The sequence below is a fragment of the Salmo trutta genome, chromosome 24, assembly GCF_901001165.1.
Source record: "Salmo trutta chromosome 24, fSalTru1.1, whole genome shotgun sequence".
Taxonomy (NCBI): Eukaryota; Metazoa; Chordata; class Actinopteri; order Salmoniformes; family Salmonidae; genus Salmo; species Salmo trutta.
In genome coordinates this window covers 38,518,533-38,535,903 of record NC_042980.1, presented here as the reverse complement: position 1 = coordinate 38,535,903, position 17,371 = coordinate 38,518,533, and the positions used below count along the sequence as shown (strand labels likewise).

The following is a 17,371-nucleotide window of genomic DNA, read 5'->3' as shown; positions in this document are numbered from 1 at the left end:
TTACAAGCATCTGGCTGAGAGAGTCCCTATCTCTCAGCGTCAGAAAATATCACCACACAACCCATAGCAACACACACAGCACAAAAGAGAGAGATTTTCTCTCTCTCTCTCTCTCTCTCTCTCTCTCTCTCTCTCCTCTCTCTCTCTCCTCCTCTCTCTCTCTCTCTCTCTCTCTCTCCTCTCTCCTCTCTCTCCTCTCTCTCTCTCTCTCTCTCTCTCTCTCTCTCTCTCTCTCTCTCTCTCTCTCTCTCTCTCTCTCTCTCTCTCCTCTCTCTCTCTCCTCTCTCTCCTCTCTCTCCTCTCTCTCTCCTCTCTCTCTCTCTCTCTCTCTCCTCTCTCTCTCTCTCTCTCTCTCTCTCTCTCTCTCTCTCTCTCTCTCTCTCTCTCTCTCTCTCTCTCTCTCTCTCCTCTCTCTCTCTCTCTCTCTCTCTCTCTCTCCTCTCTATCAGAATTCCCCTCTTATCTTCAGAGTCAGTAGCATTCGTTTGTCATAATAACACCTTTCTCCAGCTATTTTGGGACCATTGTGTTTGCCATGAACAGACAAAGGAACGACAGACCAGAGCTGAGGAGAAACATGCCCACGGACGGAAAGAGAGAAAATGGAAGGAAGTGTTAGAGGAGAGAATGGAGGTAGAACTGGAGGGAGGGATTTATTTTAACTTGGTTCCTTTTTAACCTCAACTGTGTTGATTAGCCAAATAGTAATGTCTCCTTCCATTCCGTTTTACTGAAAGCAGACAACTCTCACCACAGATATCAGCACTTAGACTTCTGTTCCATGGAGCAGTTGTTGTTCCATAGGTTCTGCACTGACCTCCATTAGCAAGGTCTGGTCAATAGAGAGTAGCACACCGCTGGGAGGATACTTATGTGGGAGATCTTGCTGCCCTACATTCCGAGATCTCACAGATTGAGAAGTGCACATTCTTGTGGGTCATTCAGTAGGCTGCTTGACCATTTAGAAAGCTGATTCTCAGAGCCCTTATTCAGAGTCATGTGACGAGACGGCAATAAATTGATAGGTCGGATTACTCAATAATGCGAAAACAACTGTTCGCAATTATGACACACACAAAATCAACTGTTACACACAAACACACTCAAGTCTCTTAAATGCAGAGCCACCTTACACAATCCAAGAAACATAGGTCTAAAGCCACAGAGAAAGACAGTTAGCATCTAGGCCTATCCACACCATTCCCACAGTGTTCTCTGCATGCCCACTAACACTGAGCTTTCAAATACTTCACTTTCAGAGTGACTCACTGCCTGAGGCTACGCAGACTAAACACCCACACGGAAACGAGAATTAAAGAAAGTAGGACCCAGAGTGAAAAAGAGGGGAGACGATGAAATACACTAGATAGAGAGAGATGCCTTGAGATGACGATCAGAGACCCCGAGAGAGGTGACGATCAGAGACCCCGAGAGAGGTGACGATCAGAGACCCCGAGAGAGGTGACGATCAGAGACCCCGAGAGAGGTGACGATCAGAGACCCCGAGAGAGGTGACGATCAGAGACCCCGAGAGAGGTGACGATCAGAGACCCCGAGAGAAGTGACGAGAAAGACAAGCAAAAGAGGGCAAGACTAGGGAAAAAAAGAAGAAAGAGGGATATAGAGACAGAAAGACAGGGGAGCGGTTGTGAGAGGAAGTGATGAATTGTAAAACAAGCTCTTCAGGCTTAATCAGTGTTTATCTGATCTAATGTATACCAGGGAGAGACGCAAGCTATGGTACAGCCAATCAGTGTTTATCTAACCTAATTTATACCAGGGAGAGACAAGATCAGTAACATCCCAGGGAGGGAGCGGTAACCGGGAGGTTAAACAACACTTGGCTATCGTGCCCAGACAACACACTGGTCTGAATGTGAGAAACACAAGAGACACTTATCCATAGCCAGCAAAACTCTGCTTAGCTATGGAGTCTGACTGACTGTTGGGCCAGTGGGAGCAGCCAATGAGTGTCTATGAATACAAAGTATTGTGCCACACTACGCTGCTCTGTAACTCCCCCTGGAAGGTGTCCGTCTGTCTGTGTTCCTCCTCCTAACGCAGACACAAACAGAACACTAAACCCAAACATGCACAAGGCTGGGTGTAAACGCAACGCTAAACCCACACATGCACAAGGCTGGCTGTAAGCGGACGCTATGCTAAAGTAATGTTTTTCTAGCACAGACTGGAATATGTTCCGGGATTCATCCGATGACTTTGAGCAGTTTACCACATCAGTCACCGGCATCCTTAATAAGTGCATCGATGACGGTGTACCCACAGTGACCGTACATATCCTAACCAGAAGCCATGGATTACAGGCAACATCCAGTTCGGGCTAAAGGCTAGAGCTGCCGCTTTCAAGGAGGGGGACACTAACCCGGACGCTTATAATAAATCATGCTATGCCACACGACGAACCATTAAACAAGCAAAGCGACAACACAGGACTAAGACCGACTAACTACACCGGCTCTGACGCTCGTCGGCTGTGGCAGGGCTTGCCAACTATGACAGATTAAAGGGAAGCCCAGCCATGAGCTGCCCAATGACAAGCCTACCAGATGAACTGAGAGCCTTTTATGCTCGCTTCAAGGCAGGCAACACTGAACCATGCATGAGAACACCAGCTGTTCCGGACGACTGCATGATCACGCTCTCCGTGCTGATGCAAGTAAGACCTTTAAACAGGTTAACATTCACAAGGCCGCAGAACCAGACAGATTACCAGGACATGTACTCAAGAGCATGCGTTGACCAGCTGGCAAGCGTCTTCACTGACATTTTCAACCTCTCCCTGACCCAGTCTGTAATACCTACATGTTTCAAGCAGACCACCATAGTCCCTGTGCCCAAGAGCATCAAAGTAACCTGTCTAAATTACTATCTCCCCATAGCACTCAAATCAAAACCATTATCCCAGACACCCTGGACCCACTCCAATTTGCATACCGTCCCAACAGATCCACAGATGACGCAATCTCTATTGCACTCCACACTGCTCTTTCCCACTTGGACAAAATAAACACCTACATGAGAATGCTGATCATTGACTACAGCTCAGCGTTCAACACCATAGTGCCCTCTAAGCTCATCACTAAGCTAAGGACTGAACACTTCCATCTGAAACTGTATCCTGAACTTCTTGACAAGACCCCCCAGGTGGTAAGGGTAGGCAACAACACATCCAACACGCTGACCCTCCTGTACTCCCTGTTCACCTACGACTGCGATCTGCACACGACTCCAACACCATTATTACGTTTTCCGACAACACAAATGTGGTAGGCCTGATCACTGACAACGATGAGACAGCCTATAGTGAGGAGGTCAGAGACCTGGCAGTATGGTGCCAGGACAACAACCTCTCCCTCAATGTCAGCAAGACAAAAGGAGTTGATCATGGACTACCGGAAACAGAGGGCTGAGCTCGCCCCCATTCACATCGACGGGGCTGTAGTGGAGCGGGTCGAGAGCTTCAAGTTCCTAGGTGTCCACATCACTAAGGACCTATCATAGTCCAAACACACCAACACAGTCATGAAGAGGCCCCAACAACGCCTCTTCCCCCTCAGCAGGCTGAAAAGATTTGGCATGGGGCCCTCAGATCCTCAGTAAGTTCTACAGCTCTACCATTGAGAGCATATTGACTGGCTGCATCACAGCTTGGTATGGCAACTGCTTGGCATACAACAGTTTACACCCAAAAACAATTTCATCAATTTTAGAATAAGGCTGTAACAAAATGTGGAAAAGGTCAAGGGGTATGAATACTTTCCGAAAGCCCAGTTATTATTACTTATTGTGCATCTATTATTATGCATTTGACTTTTCTATTATTTCTCTATTTTCTATTTTCTGTTGGGAAGGGCCTGTAAGTAAGCATTTCACTTTTAGTCCACATCTGTTGTTTACGAAACATGTGACAAATTTGAGTTTCACAATCCTTCCTCCAGTTTTAGGAATGAACGATGACAGAGAAATGTTAGATCATGCAGTGCATGAGCGAGGCCTATTCCTGGGTGTCTCTCGTTCTCTTTTCCTGGGCGTCTCTCGTTCTCTTTTCCTGGGCGTCTCTCGTTCTCTATTCCTGGGCGTCTCTCGTTCTCTTTTCCTGGGCGTCTCTCGTTCTCTATTCCTGGGCGTCTCTCGTTCTCTATTCCTGGGCGTCTCTCGTTCTCTATTCCTGGGCGTCTCTCGTTCTCTTTTCCTGGGCGTCTCTCGTTCTCTATTCCGGGCGTCCTGTCGTTCTCTATTCCTGGCGTCTCTCGTTCTCTTCCTGGGCGTCTCTCGTTCTCTCTTTTCCTGGGCGTCTCTCGTTCTCCTTCCTGGGCGTCTCTCGTTCTCTATTCCTGGGAGTCTCTCGTTCTCTATTCCTGGGCTCTCTCGTTCTCTATTCCTGGGGTCTCTCGTTCTCTTTCCTGGGCAGTCTCTCGTTCTCTTTTCCTGGGCGTCTCTCGTTCTCTTTTCCTGGGCGTCTCTCGTTCTCTATTCCTGGGCGTCTCTCGTTCTCTATTCCTGGGCGTCTCTCGTTCTCTATTCCTGGGCGTCTCTCGTTCTCTATTCCTGGGCGTCTCTCGTTCTCTATTCCTGGGCGTCTCTCGTTCTCTATTCCTGGGCGTCTCTCGTTCTCTATTCCTGGGCGTCTCTCGTTCTCTTTTCCTGGGCGTCTCTCGTTCTCTATTCCTGGGCGTCTCTCGTTCTCTTTTCCTGGGCGTCTCTCGTTCTCTTTTCCTGGGCGTCTCTCGTTCTCTTTTCCTGGGCGTCTCTCGTTCTCTTTTCCTGGGTGTCTCTCGTTCTCTTTTCCTGGGCGTCTCTCGTTCTCTTTTCCTGGGCGTCTCTCGTTCTCTTTTCCTGGGCGTCTCTCGTTCTCTTTTCCTTCTTTTAATTTGTGAGGATTTCTGATTTCAGTGTGTGTGTGGCAGGGTTTCCGTTAGCCGGCAATTCATTTAAAAAAATGAAAAGCCTACAAATAAAACTGTTGACCAGCGAAGAAAATATCTTTGCAAAATAAGGCTTTTTATTAATTAATGGAAATACATATGACCGTCATGCTTACCGGTCTATAGGTACATTTGCATAATTTGTGGAATTAAAATTGTCATCTGTGTATTTCCATCAGTCATGTATTTTATTTATCCAACACAACTAATACACAAGCGCACAGCTTACAGAGACTATTTTGAGCGGATTTATCCTGTAGCTCCTCGGCGGGTTGCTGCTGAAGTAAAACGTGCTTTTATAAGCCAATTCATTGCACAACAATTCTAAATGCAATCACCTATTAAAAACTGTTTTGGTGCACGATTAAAAAGAGTTACTATTTTTATTTCTCAACTGGTAATTGAAGCAAGCCTCCCATTCACCATTCAAGTGCAGGCAACAGGCTATCAGCGTGTCACCCACCACTTTACAATGTGAGCTGGAGGCTGTACTCATTCTGAAAATATACTTAAAAATGTTTGAAACCTTGAATGTTTTATTTCATGTTATGAGGCAGGTCTTATCTTGCTTCAAAGTAGCCTATAGGCTTATTCCAACATTGGAAACGTAGAGGCAATTAAATAGGCGGCTTGTGAGTTAAGTTTGGGGAAGCTTATCATTTATCCGACCATTTCTACTGTCTGAGTGCCAGTTGATTTTAATATGCGTATTTTCATGGAACAGTTTAATTTCAATAATAATATTTTAGTTTCTCAAAATCATTGTCATGTGGTTAATCATAAAAATCTGAATTAAAATGATAAAAACCTAAAAGTTGAAAGTCAACTGAGATCACCAGCCGCTGCCTTATGGACACATTGATACACCGTGATTCATTGGCGGTGTAATGGGAATTTTTATGTTTGTGCTTATAACACATTTCTGTGTTCTATTCATGTGCTGTTCTATAAACCAATCTCTGTGTTCATGCACGTGGCTGACTGTACAAATCACCTATCAGTAGCTATCAGTAGCTGCAATTTGGCAGTACGCCCAGACGTTGTTTTGAGAACAAGAAAGATATTTCAGTTTCAATGTCTCAGCTTAGAGAGGAGAAGCCTCGTGAGGTTTTGGTCTGTCACATGTTACGAACCAGTATTGGTCGGTCACATGAATGAAACAAAATGGTAATGATTAATTAATTATGCTAAATTATGCAAATAACATGTCTGTGTATAGCCGTATAAGAACACTGCTGGGACTGCCCAGAGAGAGCTCCTGATTGACATGTGTACTATGGTGCATTGAGTTGGTTGGAACCTCTCCAGCACGCTGACAATAAACAATGATTCATTTAAGATCGACTTTGAGTGTCCCTGTGTACGAACATTTCCACGACAACGGCTAAAGAAATGAGCGCATGGAACTTATAGCCTATAGGTCTATGCAGCAGTAGGCCTACAACTTCCATTGCTCTTTCACACTGAGGATTGGTGGTTATCGAGGGGGAGATTGTTGGAAAGATTCTTCAAATAGCTTACTGTGAGGAACTATAGTTCATATATTATAATTCACAATGGATGTTTAAAAAAAACACTTGCCTACATTTATGCGCAGCAGGCCGGGTACTTCTATGCGTGCTCAGGCGCTCACGCTCCCTCAACATTATCAGGACAGAGAAACCAGACATGCCCGGGCGCTCACGCTCCCTCAACATTATCATGACAGAGAAACCAGACACATGCTCGGGCGCTCACGCTCCCTCAACATTATCATGACAGAGAAACCAGACACATGCTCGGGCGCTCACGCTCCCTCAACATTATCATGACAGAGAAACCAGACACATGCTCGGGCGCTCACGCTCCCTCAACATTATCATGACAGAGAAACCAGACACATGCTCGGGCGCTCACGCTCCCTCAACATTATCAGGACAGAGAAACAAGACATGCCCGGGCGCTCACGCTCCCTCAACATTATCAGGACAGAGAAACCAGACATGCCCGGGCGCTCACGCTCCCTCAACATTATCAGGACAGAGAAACCAGACATGCTCAGGCGCTCACGCTCCCTCAACATTATCAGGACAGAGAAACCAGACATGCTCAGGCGCACACGTTCCCTCAACATTATTAGGACAGAGAAACCAGACATGCCCGGGCGCTCACGCTCCCTCAACATTATCATGACAGAGAAACCAGACACATGCTCGGGCGCTCACGCTCCCTCAACATTATCATGACAGAGAAACCAGACACATGCTCGGGCGCTCACGCTCCCTCAACATTATCATGACAGAGAAACCAGACACATGCTCGGGCGCTCACGCTCCCTCAACATTATCATGACAGAGAAACCAGACACATGCTCGGGCGCTCACGCTCCCTCAACATTATCAGGACAGAGAAACCAGACATGCCCGGGCGCTCACGCTCCCTCAACATTATCAGGACAGAGAAACCAGACAGGGTTCTATTGTCCCTCTAACAGGGGTGGGCAACTCCAGTCCTCGAGGGCCTGATTGGTGTCACAGTTTTGCCCCAGCCCCAGCTAACACACCTGACTCCAATAATCACCTAATCATGATCTTCAGTTTAGAATACAATTTGATTAATCAGCTGTGTTTGCTAGGGATGGAGGGGAAAAGGGGGGGGGGGGGGAAATCATGCCCCTGAGGACTGGAGTGCCCACCCCTGGTCTAACCACTGACATCAATGGAAATACAATCGAAAAACACATCAAAACACTTATCATAACAGTAGGCCTATCATATTTTTAAAACTCACCTCACTGTGATGATCAATTTGAAGAAAGTTCAACAGCAGGTTGAAACAGTGTAAAACATGGTTGTTGTAGATGTTGTTTCAAAGCCTAACAACGAAATGGACAGCGCTTCCTAAAGGTGATGATTCATTCAAAAACACCCATATGCATATTAGAGCATATTAGAGCAATTTTTTGGGGGGGGGAATTAAAATGATGACTGTGTCGTTATACAATATATAGCCTACCGCATATTACGTATTTGAGTAATCGCCATTGAGTGTGGACTGTTATTATGCATACTGGATGGACTGGTTACCATATGCTACACTCCAAACTGTCTATCCATGAGTCTGGGAGAGAACGTATAGCCCTAGGCGATGCTGTTGGTATGTGCAGGGCTGCTTACAGTTAGCCTACAATTACTGAATTTGTTTTGGATTTCCAATAGCCTAGTAATAGGGCATTTTTTTCTATTGTCATAACCAAGTGACATTACCTTCAGCTTTACAGAATATCTCACCACCATGCGTTTCCATCTCCTCCTCTCTCTCCCCGCAGACGGCCTGTCAACAGTTTAGCAAAATATGTTTTGTTGCATAAACATGTTACTATTGATGTTCCCGTACAGATTTCACTTGGTTTCCCAAATTAAGCACCAGGTAGCTGCAGGAACAGGGTTGGAGAGCCCATGGCATACAGAGTTTGGGCAGAATATCCCCTGCCTGGCAGCGAGAGCATGCTCCTCAAACAGGAATATCACCTGCCTGGCAGCGAGAGCATGCTCCTCAAACAGGAATATCACCTGCCTGGCAGCGAGAGCATGCTCCTCAAACAGGAATATCACCTGCCTGGCAGCGAGAGCATGCTCCTCAAACAGGAATATCACCTGCCTGGCAGCGAGAGCATGCTCCTCAAACAGGAATATCACCTGTCTGGCAGTGAGAGCATGCAGTGTTCTTCAATTTATTTCTCAGCTGCACATATTAACTTCTATGGGCTACGTGGGACGCTAGCATCCCACCTGCGGGACACAGCCACTGAAATATCAGGGCGGCAAATTCAAAAACAACAAAATGTCATAATTCAACTTTCTCAAACATACAACTATTTTACACCATTTTAAAGATACACTTCTCCTTGATGTAACCACATTGTCCGATTTCAAAAAGGCTTTACAGCGAAAGCAAAACATTAGATTATGTTAGGAGAGTACATAGACAAAAATAATCACACAGCCATTTTCCAAGCAAGGACATGTGTCAATAAAACCCAAAACACAGCTAAATGAAGCACTAACCTCTGACGATCTTCATCAGATGACACTCCTAGGACATTATGTTACACAATACATGTATGTTTTGTTCGATAAAGTTCATATTTATATCCAAAAACAGCATTTTATATTGGCGCGTGATGTTCAGAAAATGTATTCCCACCAAAACGTCCGGTGAATGTGCACATCAATTTACAAAAATACTCATCATAAACATTGACAAAATATATAACAATTATTTAAAGAATTATAGATGGACTACCCCTGGATGCAACCGCTGTGTCAGATTTTAAAATAGCTTTACGGAGAAAGCACATTTTTCAATATTCTGAGTACATAGCTCAGCCATCACGGTGAGCTATTCAGACACCCGCCAAGTTCGGGGCAACCTAAACTCAGAATTAGTATTAGAAATATTCTCTTACCTTTGCTGATCTTCGTCAGAATGCACTCCCAGGACTGCTACTTCCACAAGAAATGTTGTTTTTGTTCGAAATAATCCATATTTATGTACAAATACCTCCGTTTTGTTCGTGCGTACAGATCACTTATCCAAAGGCATAACGCGCGAGCGTGGAACGAGAGACGAAAAGTCAAAATGTTCCATTACCGTACTTAGAAGCATGTCAAACGCGGTTTAAAATCAATCTTTAGGGTATTTTTAACGTAAAATTGCGATAAAATTTCAACCGGACAATAGCATAATCATTCAAGAAGAAAAAGAAGGAACGGCATGCTTGTGTGACCACGCATATCCAATCCCTTTGTTGCCAGGCAGACCACTCAGTAACTGAGCTCCTATTATCTGCCCAGTGACAGGAGAATGCTCAAACCACTTTCTGAAGGCTTTAGACAGCCAATGGAAGCCTTAGGAAGTGCAACGTCACCCCACAGAAACTGTAGCTTCTATAGAGAATCAAAAGAAGAACTACAATTCTCAGACTTTCTACTTCCTGCTTGGATTTTTCTCAGGTTTTTGCCTGCCATATGAGTTCTGTTATACTCACAGACACCATTCAAACAGTTTTAGAAACTTCAGAGTGTTTTCTATCTAAATCTACTAATAATATGCACATTCTAGTTTCTGGGCCAGAGTAGTAACCTGTTTAAATTGGGTACGTTTTTCATCTGGCCGTGAAAATACTGCCCCCTAGCCCAGACAGGTTAAGCTCACGCTATAAAACCCAAGTAGCCTACAAAACAGTGTAAACCGATGACAGGGTTTTTCCCCCTTTGTCCCTGTTCATTTGATAATAGGCCATTCTAAATCTAAACTAATTTTACATATTAGTAAAGACCAGATTAAATTGAGAATAGTCTGATGGGTGAAAATATGATCACTTGATGAGAGAACAACTGTGCAGCCTGAGGCAAGGAACACAGAGCACAAGCTTTTTTTGCTACTTTCTCAAATCATCAATAGCCATCAATAGCCTAGAATTTTTAGTGCACCATGCAGTCCAGTGGTTAGAGTGTTGGGCCAGCGAGTAACCGAAAGGTTGCTGGATTGAATCCCTGAGCTGACAAGGTAAAAAAAAAAATCTGTCGTTCTGCCCCTGAACAAGGCAGTTAACCCAGTTCCCCAGTAGGCCGTCATTGTAAATAAGAATTTGTTCTTAACTGATTTGCCTAGTTAAATAAAGGTAAGATAAACAGCCTAATCACAAGCCTTGGCTTAGAATTGATCTAAAAGCCACAATTATTTACACTCTGCAGATAACAAACCACAGATAGGAGCCAGATGTATAAATGAAGCATCCTTTCAGAAAATTTCACTAAGCACCAAATATGGTTCAACGCGAAAAGATTGAAGAAAGAAACAGGATGAAAAAGAAAAACCAGTTGGTTTCTTATCAACAAACTAGGACTACATTTTTAGTGCACAAGTGTATGTAAATGTTATTCAAATCGATAACTAGACGGGTCGAACTGGGGAATTATTGACTGTCGATGAACTGTCAAAATACACGAGCAAAGAGGATCGATCTTGTCCTCATCTCGCTAGTCGGTTGGGTTGCATGCAAAACAACGGCTGTGGATTTACATAGCTTTACTATATCTGGCTTCGATACCTGCTATCATCAGACATCCTGCTATCATCAGACATCCGGATATCATCATTCTTATGGAAAGCCATGTCCAACTGTGACAGTGTAGGGCTGGTTGCCATATATAACCAGTACACATAATAGCCCTCTTCTATGTAGCTGTCTGTGTCAGTATCCCAACGTCCAGGTTTGAAGATAAAGCTTCCTAGTCAGCCAACAAAACAAGTCATATTTAGTGCCTCTCTGTCACTGCATTAAGTCCTCCATAGCGCAGTTGGTAGAGCATGGAGTGAATGTAACGCCAGGGCAGTGGCACCGATTCCCAGGACAATATGGAAAATGTAAGCGTCTGCTAAATGGCATAGCTAGCTATATAGTTAGATAATATTAGCTTGCTGTCAATCAACCAGTCATAACAAATAGCTGTCAAGCCCGTTAGCTGGCTAGCCAACTGGGAATTGTTCAATGGCAGAAATCGAGTGGTAGCAACACCATAGCTGCTGACAACCGACTTTGCTTACTTACCTTTGCCATTTTGCCAGGATGTGTACCAAGACAGGCTGAGAAACGACGTGAAGAAAATTATCGCAGTCGCAACCGTTCCATTTCTGAGCCTCATCTCATTTCAGCGATTCTCTCCACGAAGCGTGGGGACCGGAGGCTGCCGTGCCTCTCGCCCTCCGGGTTGTCAGTCCAGGCGGAGGCGCGTGATTACGGTCGCCCAACTCGGGTAGTACTGGGGGGGACGTTGGAAGGAAGCGAGGAGGTTTGAGAAGCTAGCTAACTGGAAATGGGGAAAGGACGTCTTTCTCTGTCCGCGTCTGCCGTGACGAGTCCTCCGCGTCGTCTCCGTGAGTGACTGATGATCTCTCCTCTATGGTGGATGATGATGATTTCTCTCTCGCTTCAGGGTGGTAAATCACGAGGCAGCTCTTCCTTTTTTAAATGTGAGCATGGTCGGGCGGTGCAATTATTCCCCTCCACTCACTGCACAAAGTGATTAGGATAACTGAAAGGTCCTGTACAGAAGTGTTGACACGGCTCCTTAAATGTTCTGCACTCGGATGATTCTGGGGGACAGCAAGAGCAAACCGAAATCAACTGGTTTGACAAGAGAACCTCTGCATGAACTAGATATGTATTTTCAGCTGATCAAAGTTAGCAAGCAGCAACCACTGACGTGCTGATGTAAGTTATAAGGTAGCAAAACAAGTAACTAGCTAGCTGACACATTCGTCAGATGGAGGGTAGAGGAGGATTGTCTTTGCTGGGAACCAGTCCAAGATGTGGATGTGCTTCTTCATAGACCTAAGCGTAGCTAGTTATCATACCCCCTCGCAAGATAAGGTTAAAGAGATTCATTAAAATATTTAACTACACTAGTGGCTGGCAGGCTACATATAGCTAGCTTCACAGTTGGATACCTGTCTTCTGATTAGACTCCCACGCTGGCTGCTTAGCTAGCTATACTGCTGCACACACACACACAACAGGCTCGCTCGCGACTTGTTCCGTTGACTCTTCTTCAGCATAAAATTAGCTAGTTTGACAGCAGGTTCCGACCGTACTGTTATGCTTGTTTATACTGAGCTGCACTGGGGTCAGAACGCAATCATGGAAAACGTACCACAATGCAGGGGTTGGGTCTTTGCATGTAAAAACATATATGTGTCAAATAAGCTTCTTGACCAATCAGGATCTGAATATGACTGTACATTGTACAATAATGTAACACATTCATAAATGTTTTATGTAAATATTACACATTGATTACAGTCACTTATATTTCATGTCACAGCGATTCACCGAGACCTATACTATGATGCTGGTAAAGTTGTCTCGCGCACCTACTGCAGGAGGCAGACACACTTCCCCAAGCTCTGGGACAAGGCTGATCAGAAAAAAAGCTAGCTAGCTCATTGATCCATTCGGTCGAACAAATAATGGCTTACCAACAAGTTGTAAACACGTTGTGGCCGATGTTTGTGCTTTTTTGCAGACTTACATATTTTTTTTTTTACAGCTTTGACAGTGCTACTGACTGTAGTGGTGGCGCTTGGCTTGCGCATGCAATTCAGCACACACATTCTATAATAGAATGTTATTAGCGGTGGCTACTGCTAACTAGCATGAGTACAAAAAGGGCAGTTTTCCGGCAAAACTTGCAGTACTTCAATCTTCTTGATGTATCAGTGTGGATAAAGGTAAAATTTGAAGTACAGTGGCAAATCCCAGTTAGCAATGAGTACTTGGGAGGCCGGCGTCCCACCAGAGGCCATGCTGCAATTTAAAAAAAAATATAATAATCCTCACACAGCCCCACCCCACTCTTCACCTGCCCAGTCGGAGGCAAGACACTTTTTCAGCATAAAGTCAGTAGCATGCCTACTCTGTCGCCAACATTTAAAAAAAACTTATGATTTTTATTATTTAAGGTACATTGGATGCCATCTCCATTGGGAAAGGTACTGCAAATGATTGTGTGTGCAAAATATCAGATAACGTGGGCCAGTCCTGTTCACCTGGATCCACTGGTGACGACAAATCAAATCCAGCCAAATAAAATGTTATTGCTATGTACTTTCAGGCTTCTCACAGTGCAACGGCGACAAAAGTGACAGTAATCAAATAAGTAACATAGGAAAGCAATCAAATTAGTGACATTGTAATTATATAACATACTAATATAAAAATACTAAATAAACAAAATCAGGTACAACAGGCAGCAGATAAAATAAACCTTTTTATTATTGCCTATAGGGATATAGTAGGCTATGGACATTGTATGCCCATGTGCATAGTGAGTGGAATAAGTAGAGCAGTTGCAGCATATCAATCATATGACTGCTACAAGACCATGGTGCTTGCCTACGGAGCTGTGAGGGGAACGGCACCTCCGTACCTTCAGGCTCTGATCAGTCCCTACACCCGAACAAGGGCACTGCGTTCATCCACCTCTGGCCTGCTCGCCTCCCTACCTCTGCGGAAGCACAGTTCCAGCTCAGCCCAGTCAAAACTGTTCGCTGCTCTGGCACCCCAATGGTGGAACAAGCTCCCTCACGACGCCAGGACAGCGGAGTCAATCACCACCTTCCGGAGACACCTGAAACCCCACCTCTTTAAGGAATACCTGGGATAGGATTAAGTAATCCTTCTAACCCTCCCCCCCTACCCTCCCCCCCAAAAAGATTTAGATGCACTATTGTAAAGTGGTTGTTCCACTGGATATCATAAGGTGAATGCACCAATTTGTAAGTCGCTCTGGATATGAGCGTCTGCTAAATGACGTAAATGTAATGTAAAATGTATATACATTAGTAGTGCAGTAAGGTGACAGAACTATTGCATTGGTCCGGTAGACAAAACGGATTTCAGTGTGTACAGAATATGAATAATTGTTAAGTGTGTGGTTGAGTGCAGTAGTCAGCCCAGGGTTCAGCTGTTGGAACAGTCTTGTGGTTTGGTGGGGTAGAAGCAGGCTTTGAGACAGGTTGTCCGAGACTTGATGTTGACCCTCACTGCAGCGAATCCCTGTGCGCCTCCTCCCTTTCAGGTAACGGGTGACCTGAATCTGGACCCCCTCATCTGTGGCATGCCGGATTGCATGGTTCTTCCGAATGGCTCCTATACACAAAGTAAGAACATTGAGTTACATTTGAATCGCACCTGTAGTTACGAGTTTAAGAATGTTCTTAAAAAGTAGAGAAAACAAGTAACACAACTTACGGTGAATAACAGTCTTCAGAAACCAGTCCCTGAAACAGGCCTTATCCCCTGTCCAGGTTGTGGCAAGACTGACAGAATGCAAGGTAGAATCCGCCACACTGTCCACTTCAGGTCCTTGGCCCCATTACAGACAGAAACCTAAGCTACAAAATGCAAGAGAATTATTAGAAATTACACACTATGTTAACATATTTCCCTCCCCCACCCCCTATATTTTATATACTTTTATTGTGACAGTCTAAAGACAAATGGCAGATATTTCCAATAAGTATTTACATTTAAGTTGGTAACAGTTTATGTTATTACCTTCATGTCTGCAGCCCAAACATGGCACAGTTGGCCCGTCGTAATGCTTCACTCCTGTCCCTGTTTGAAACAATAACGTTACTTACATTGAAATGAAGTAAATACTGTGCAAGAACAGATAGGCAGTCTTATCTGGGCAAGTGAATGTAACGTTACATACCTCCATGGCTATCACATCCACATGGTGCTGTGGTGAATACGATGCTGTGGCTGGCCATTACTGGCCAGATGGCAAACTACCCAACTTAACCGCATTTACCATCATTTAGCTAGCTAGCAACGGCCAAGTTTATGTTTCTAGCTAGCTAGCTAGTTAAGCTCGCTAACGTTAGCAAGTAACGTTAACTAGTTAGGCAATCTAGCGTTATTGTCCTCATTGACGTTAACATTACACAAGTAACACTACTCACAAATGAAGAAAAGCAGTAAATGTTAGTTACTTGAGCAAACTAACTTTGCATTCCAATCTGGTACATAAACAGAATATAAACTAGGTTTAACTTGATAAATAAAAAAATAAAAACACCAGCTAAGCTATCTAGCAAACGGGGTCTATTGTCTCCTGCAAATGAGCCACTCCATGCATGATTCAAAATCCAGGCTAGTGAATTGGTGCTCCATCTATCTATAACCGACTGAATGGGTGCTGCTAGTGTGTTATTGTTCGGTATTTCCAAACGTTTAGTTGTGTAAAATAATAATAATTTTGTTCCAAAAGCCTGTGGAATTTCTTTGGTTTGTAAACTCGATAGAAGATGGTAACAAATAACTTCCTGTTGAGGCTTTTCGGCTACTTCTCTGGTGTTTAAGAGGTACGTAGTGATCAACACTTTTCTTCAAGTGGGTACAGTGGTTTCGGGAGTGACATTTATTGTTACAAAGGAACCGTTTGTATTGCCTCAATTATATAGTATATTAAATCAATGGCAAAAATGTAGGCTATTTTTGGCCATAGTCAATATATCATTAATCTACTTAAACTAAATCATTAGGTGTAACACAGGTGCAAAAGCAGCCTGCCAAGGGCTTATGAGTGAAGGCTATCCGCCAGAGATGCAAATCTGGCCCCAGATTCACAAAACACTTCTTATGCATATACTTAAGAAGCGTCTTAATAAAAAATAATAAGCTCATAAGATAGTTCATGAGTGCAATTTTTCTTAAGAAGGTTTTGTGAATCTGGGCCCAGGTCTTGAACTTTGCCATTTGCCCGCTTGTAGTAGAAATTTATAGCCTTGGACATAAAGGCTACGGCAAATAGCAAGCGGGAGCACATTTTTTGCTATCTGGGATCCCATCCCTGCATTGAGGTATGTTTTCTGACCCATACCTCAAGCCAGCTCCATTGTGTCATAATGTAACCATGATTGCGTTCCGACACCAGCGCAGCTCAGTGTAAACAAGCATAAGGTAGAGTCGGAACCTGCTGGCTAGTTATCTAATTACTTGATATCTGCAATCTAAATTACAGTACAACCATTAAAAACTACATTTGCCACACTTACCCTCTGGTATTTTTTATTTAACTAGGCAAGTCAGTTAAGAACAAACTCTTATCAACAATGATGGCTTACCGGTGAACAGTGGGTTAACTGCCTTGTTCAGGGGCAGAATGAGATTTTTTTTTTTTTTACCTTGTCAGCTCGGGGATTTGAGTCAACCATTTTTGACACCATTGGTTGCCAAGTATTAACCGTCAACACGCACCTGCGCCGTGCAGAATTTATGGGATGCTCGAGCTAGTAAAACACACACCACTCTTTAAAAAATGTTTTATTCAACCTTTATTTAACTAGGAAAGTCAGTTAAGAAGAAATGCTTATTTACAATGACGGCCTACCCCGGCCAATCCCTAATCCGGATGACGCTGGGCCAATTGTGCACCGCCCTATGGGACACCCAATTAGGGTTGCAAAGGGTCGGAAACTTTCCGGTAAATTTCCAGAATTATTCCGGAAATTTTCCATGGGAAGTTAAGCCCTGGAATTTGGGGAATTTTGCTCAAATTCATCAAAAATTTTAGCTGAACAGTGAACCTTTTTTGTGGGATACACAAGGCAATTATAGGTCTTGTGGCATATTTTGTTTAAACCCTCTGCGTGCACAGTGCACTCTTCCATCACATGTACAGCGGATTCTCAATATCTTGCACACTAATGAGATGCTATTGAGCGCACACTACTACACTGTCTGAGCCAAGGACTACATGCTTTCTGGTAAGTTTTGATTACAATGCTGGGTGGGGTGAATATATTTTACATGACATACATTATTTTTTGTTAACTAGTAAATAGTAGCCCACAGCAAAGTGTGTTTAAATCAT

General features: G+C 44.0%; 1 protein-coding gene across 4 annotated transcripts in view; it reads right to left on the bottom strand.

The window, feature by feature from the left end:
• LOC115161257 (alpha-1,3-mannosyl-glycoprotein 4-beta-N-acetylglucosaminyltransferase A) overlaps positions 1-12,485 on the bottom strand; it is a 69,351-nt gene extending 56,866 nt beyond the window's left edge. For 2 of the 4 annotated variants that reach the window (XM_029712091.1, XM_029712090.1), the window contains exon 1: positions 11,542-12,482. In XM_029712091.1, the coding sequence (XP_029567951.1) occupies positions 11,542-11,635 (94 nt within the window). In that variant the 5' untranslated portion in view covers positions 11,636-12,482. Of the gene's footprint in view, positions 1-11,541 lie in introns of all 4 variants that reach the window. The other 2 variants (XM_029712089.1, XM_029712092.1) reach the window with 2 other exon arrangements.
• Between the last annotated feature and the right edge of the window lie 4,886 nt (positions 12,486-17,371).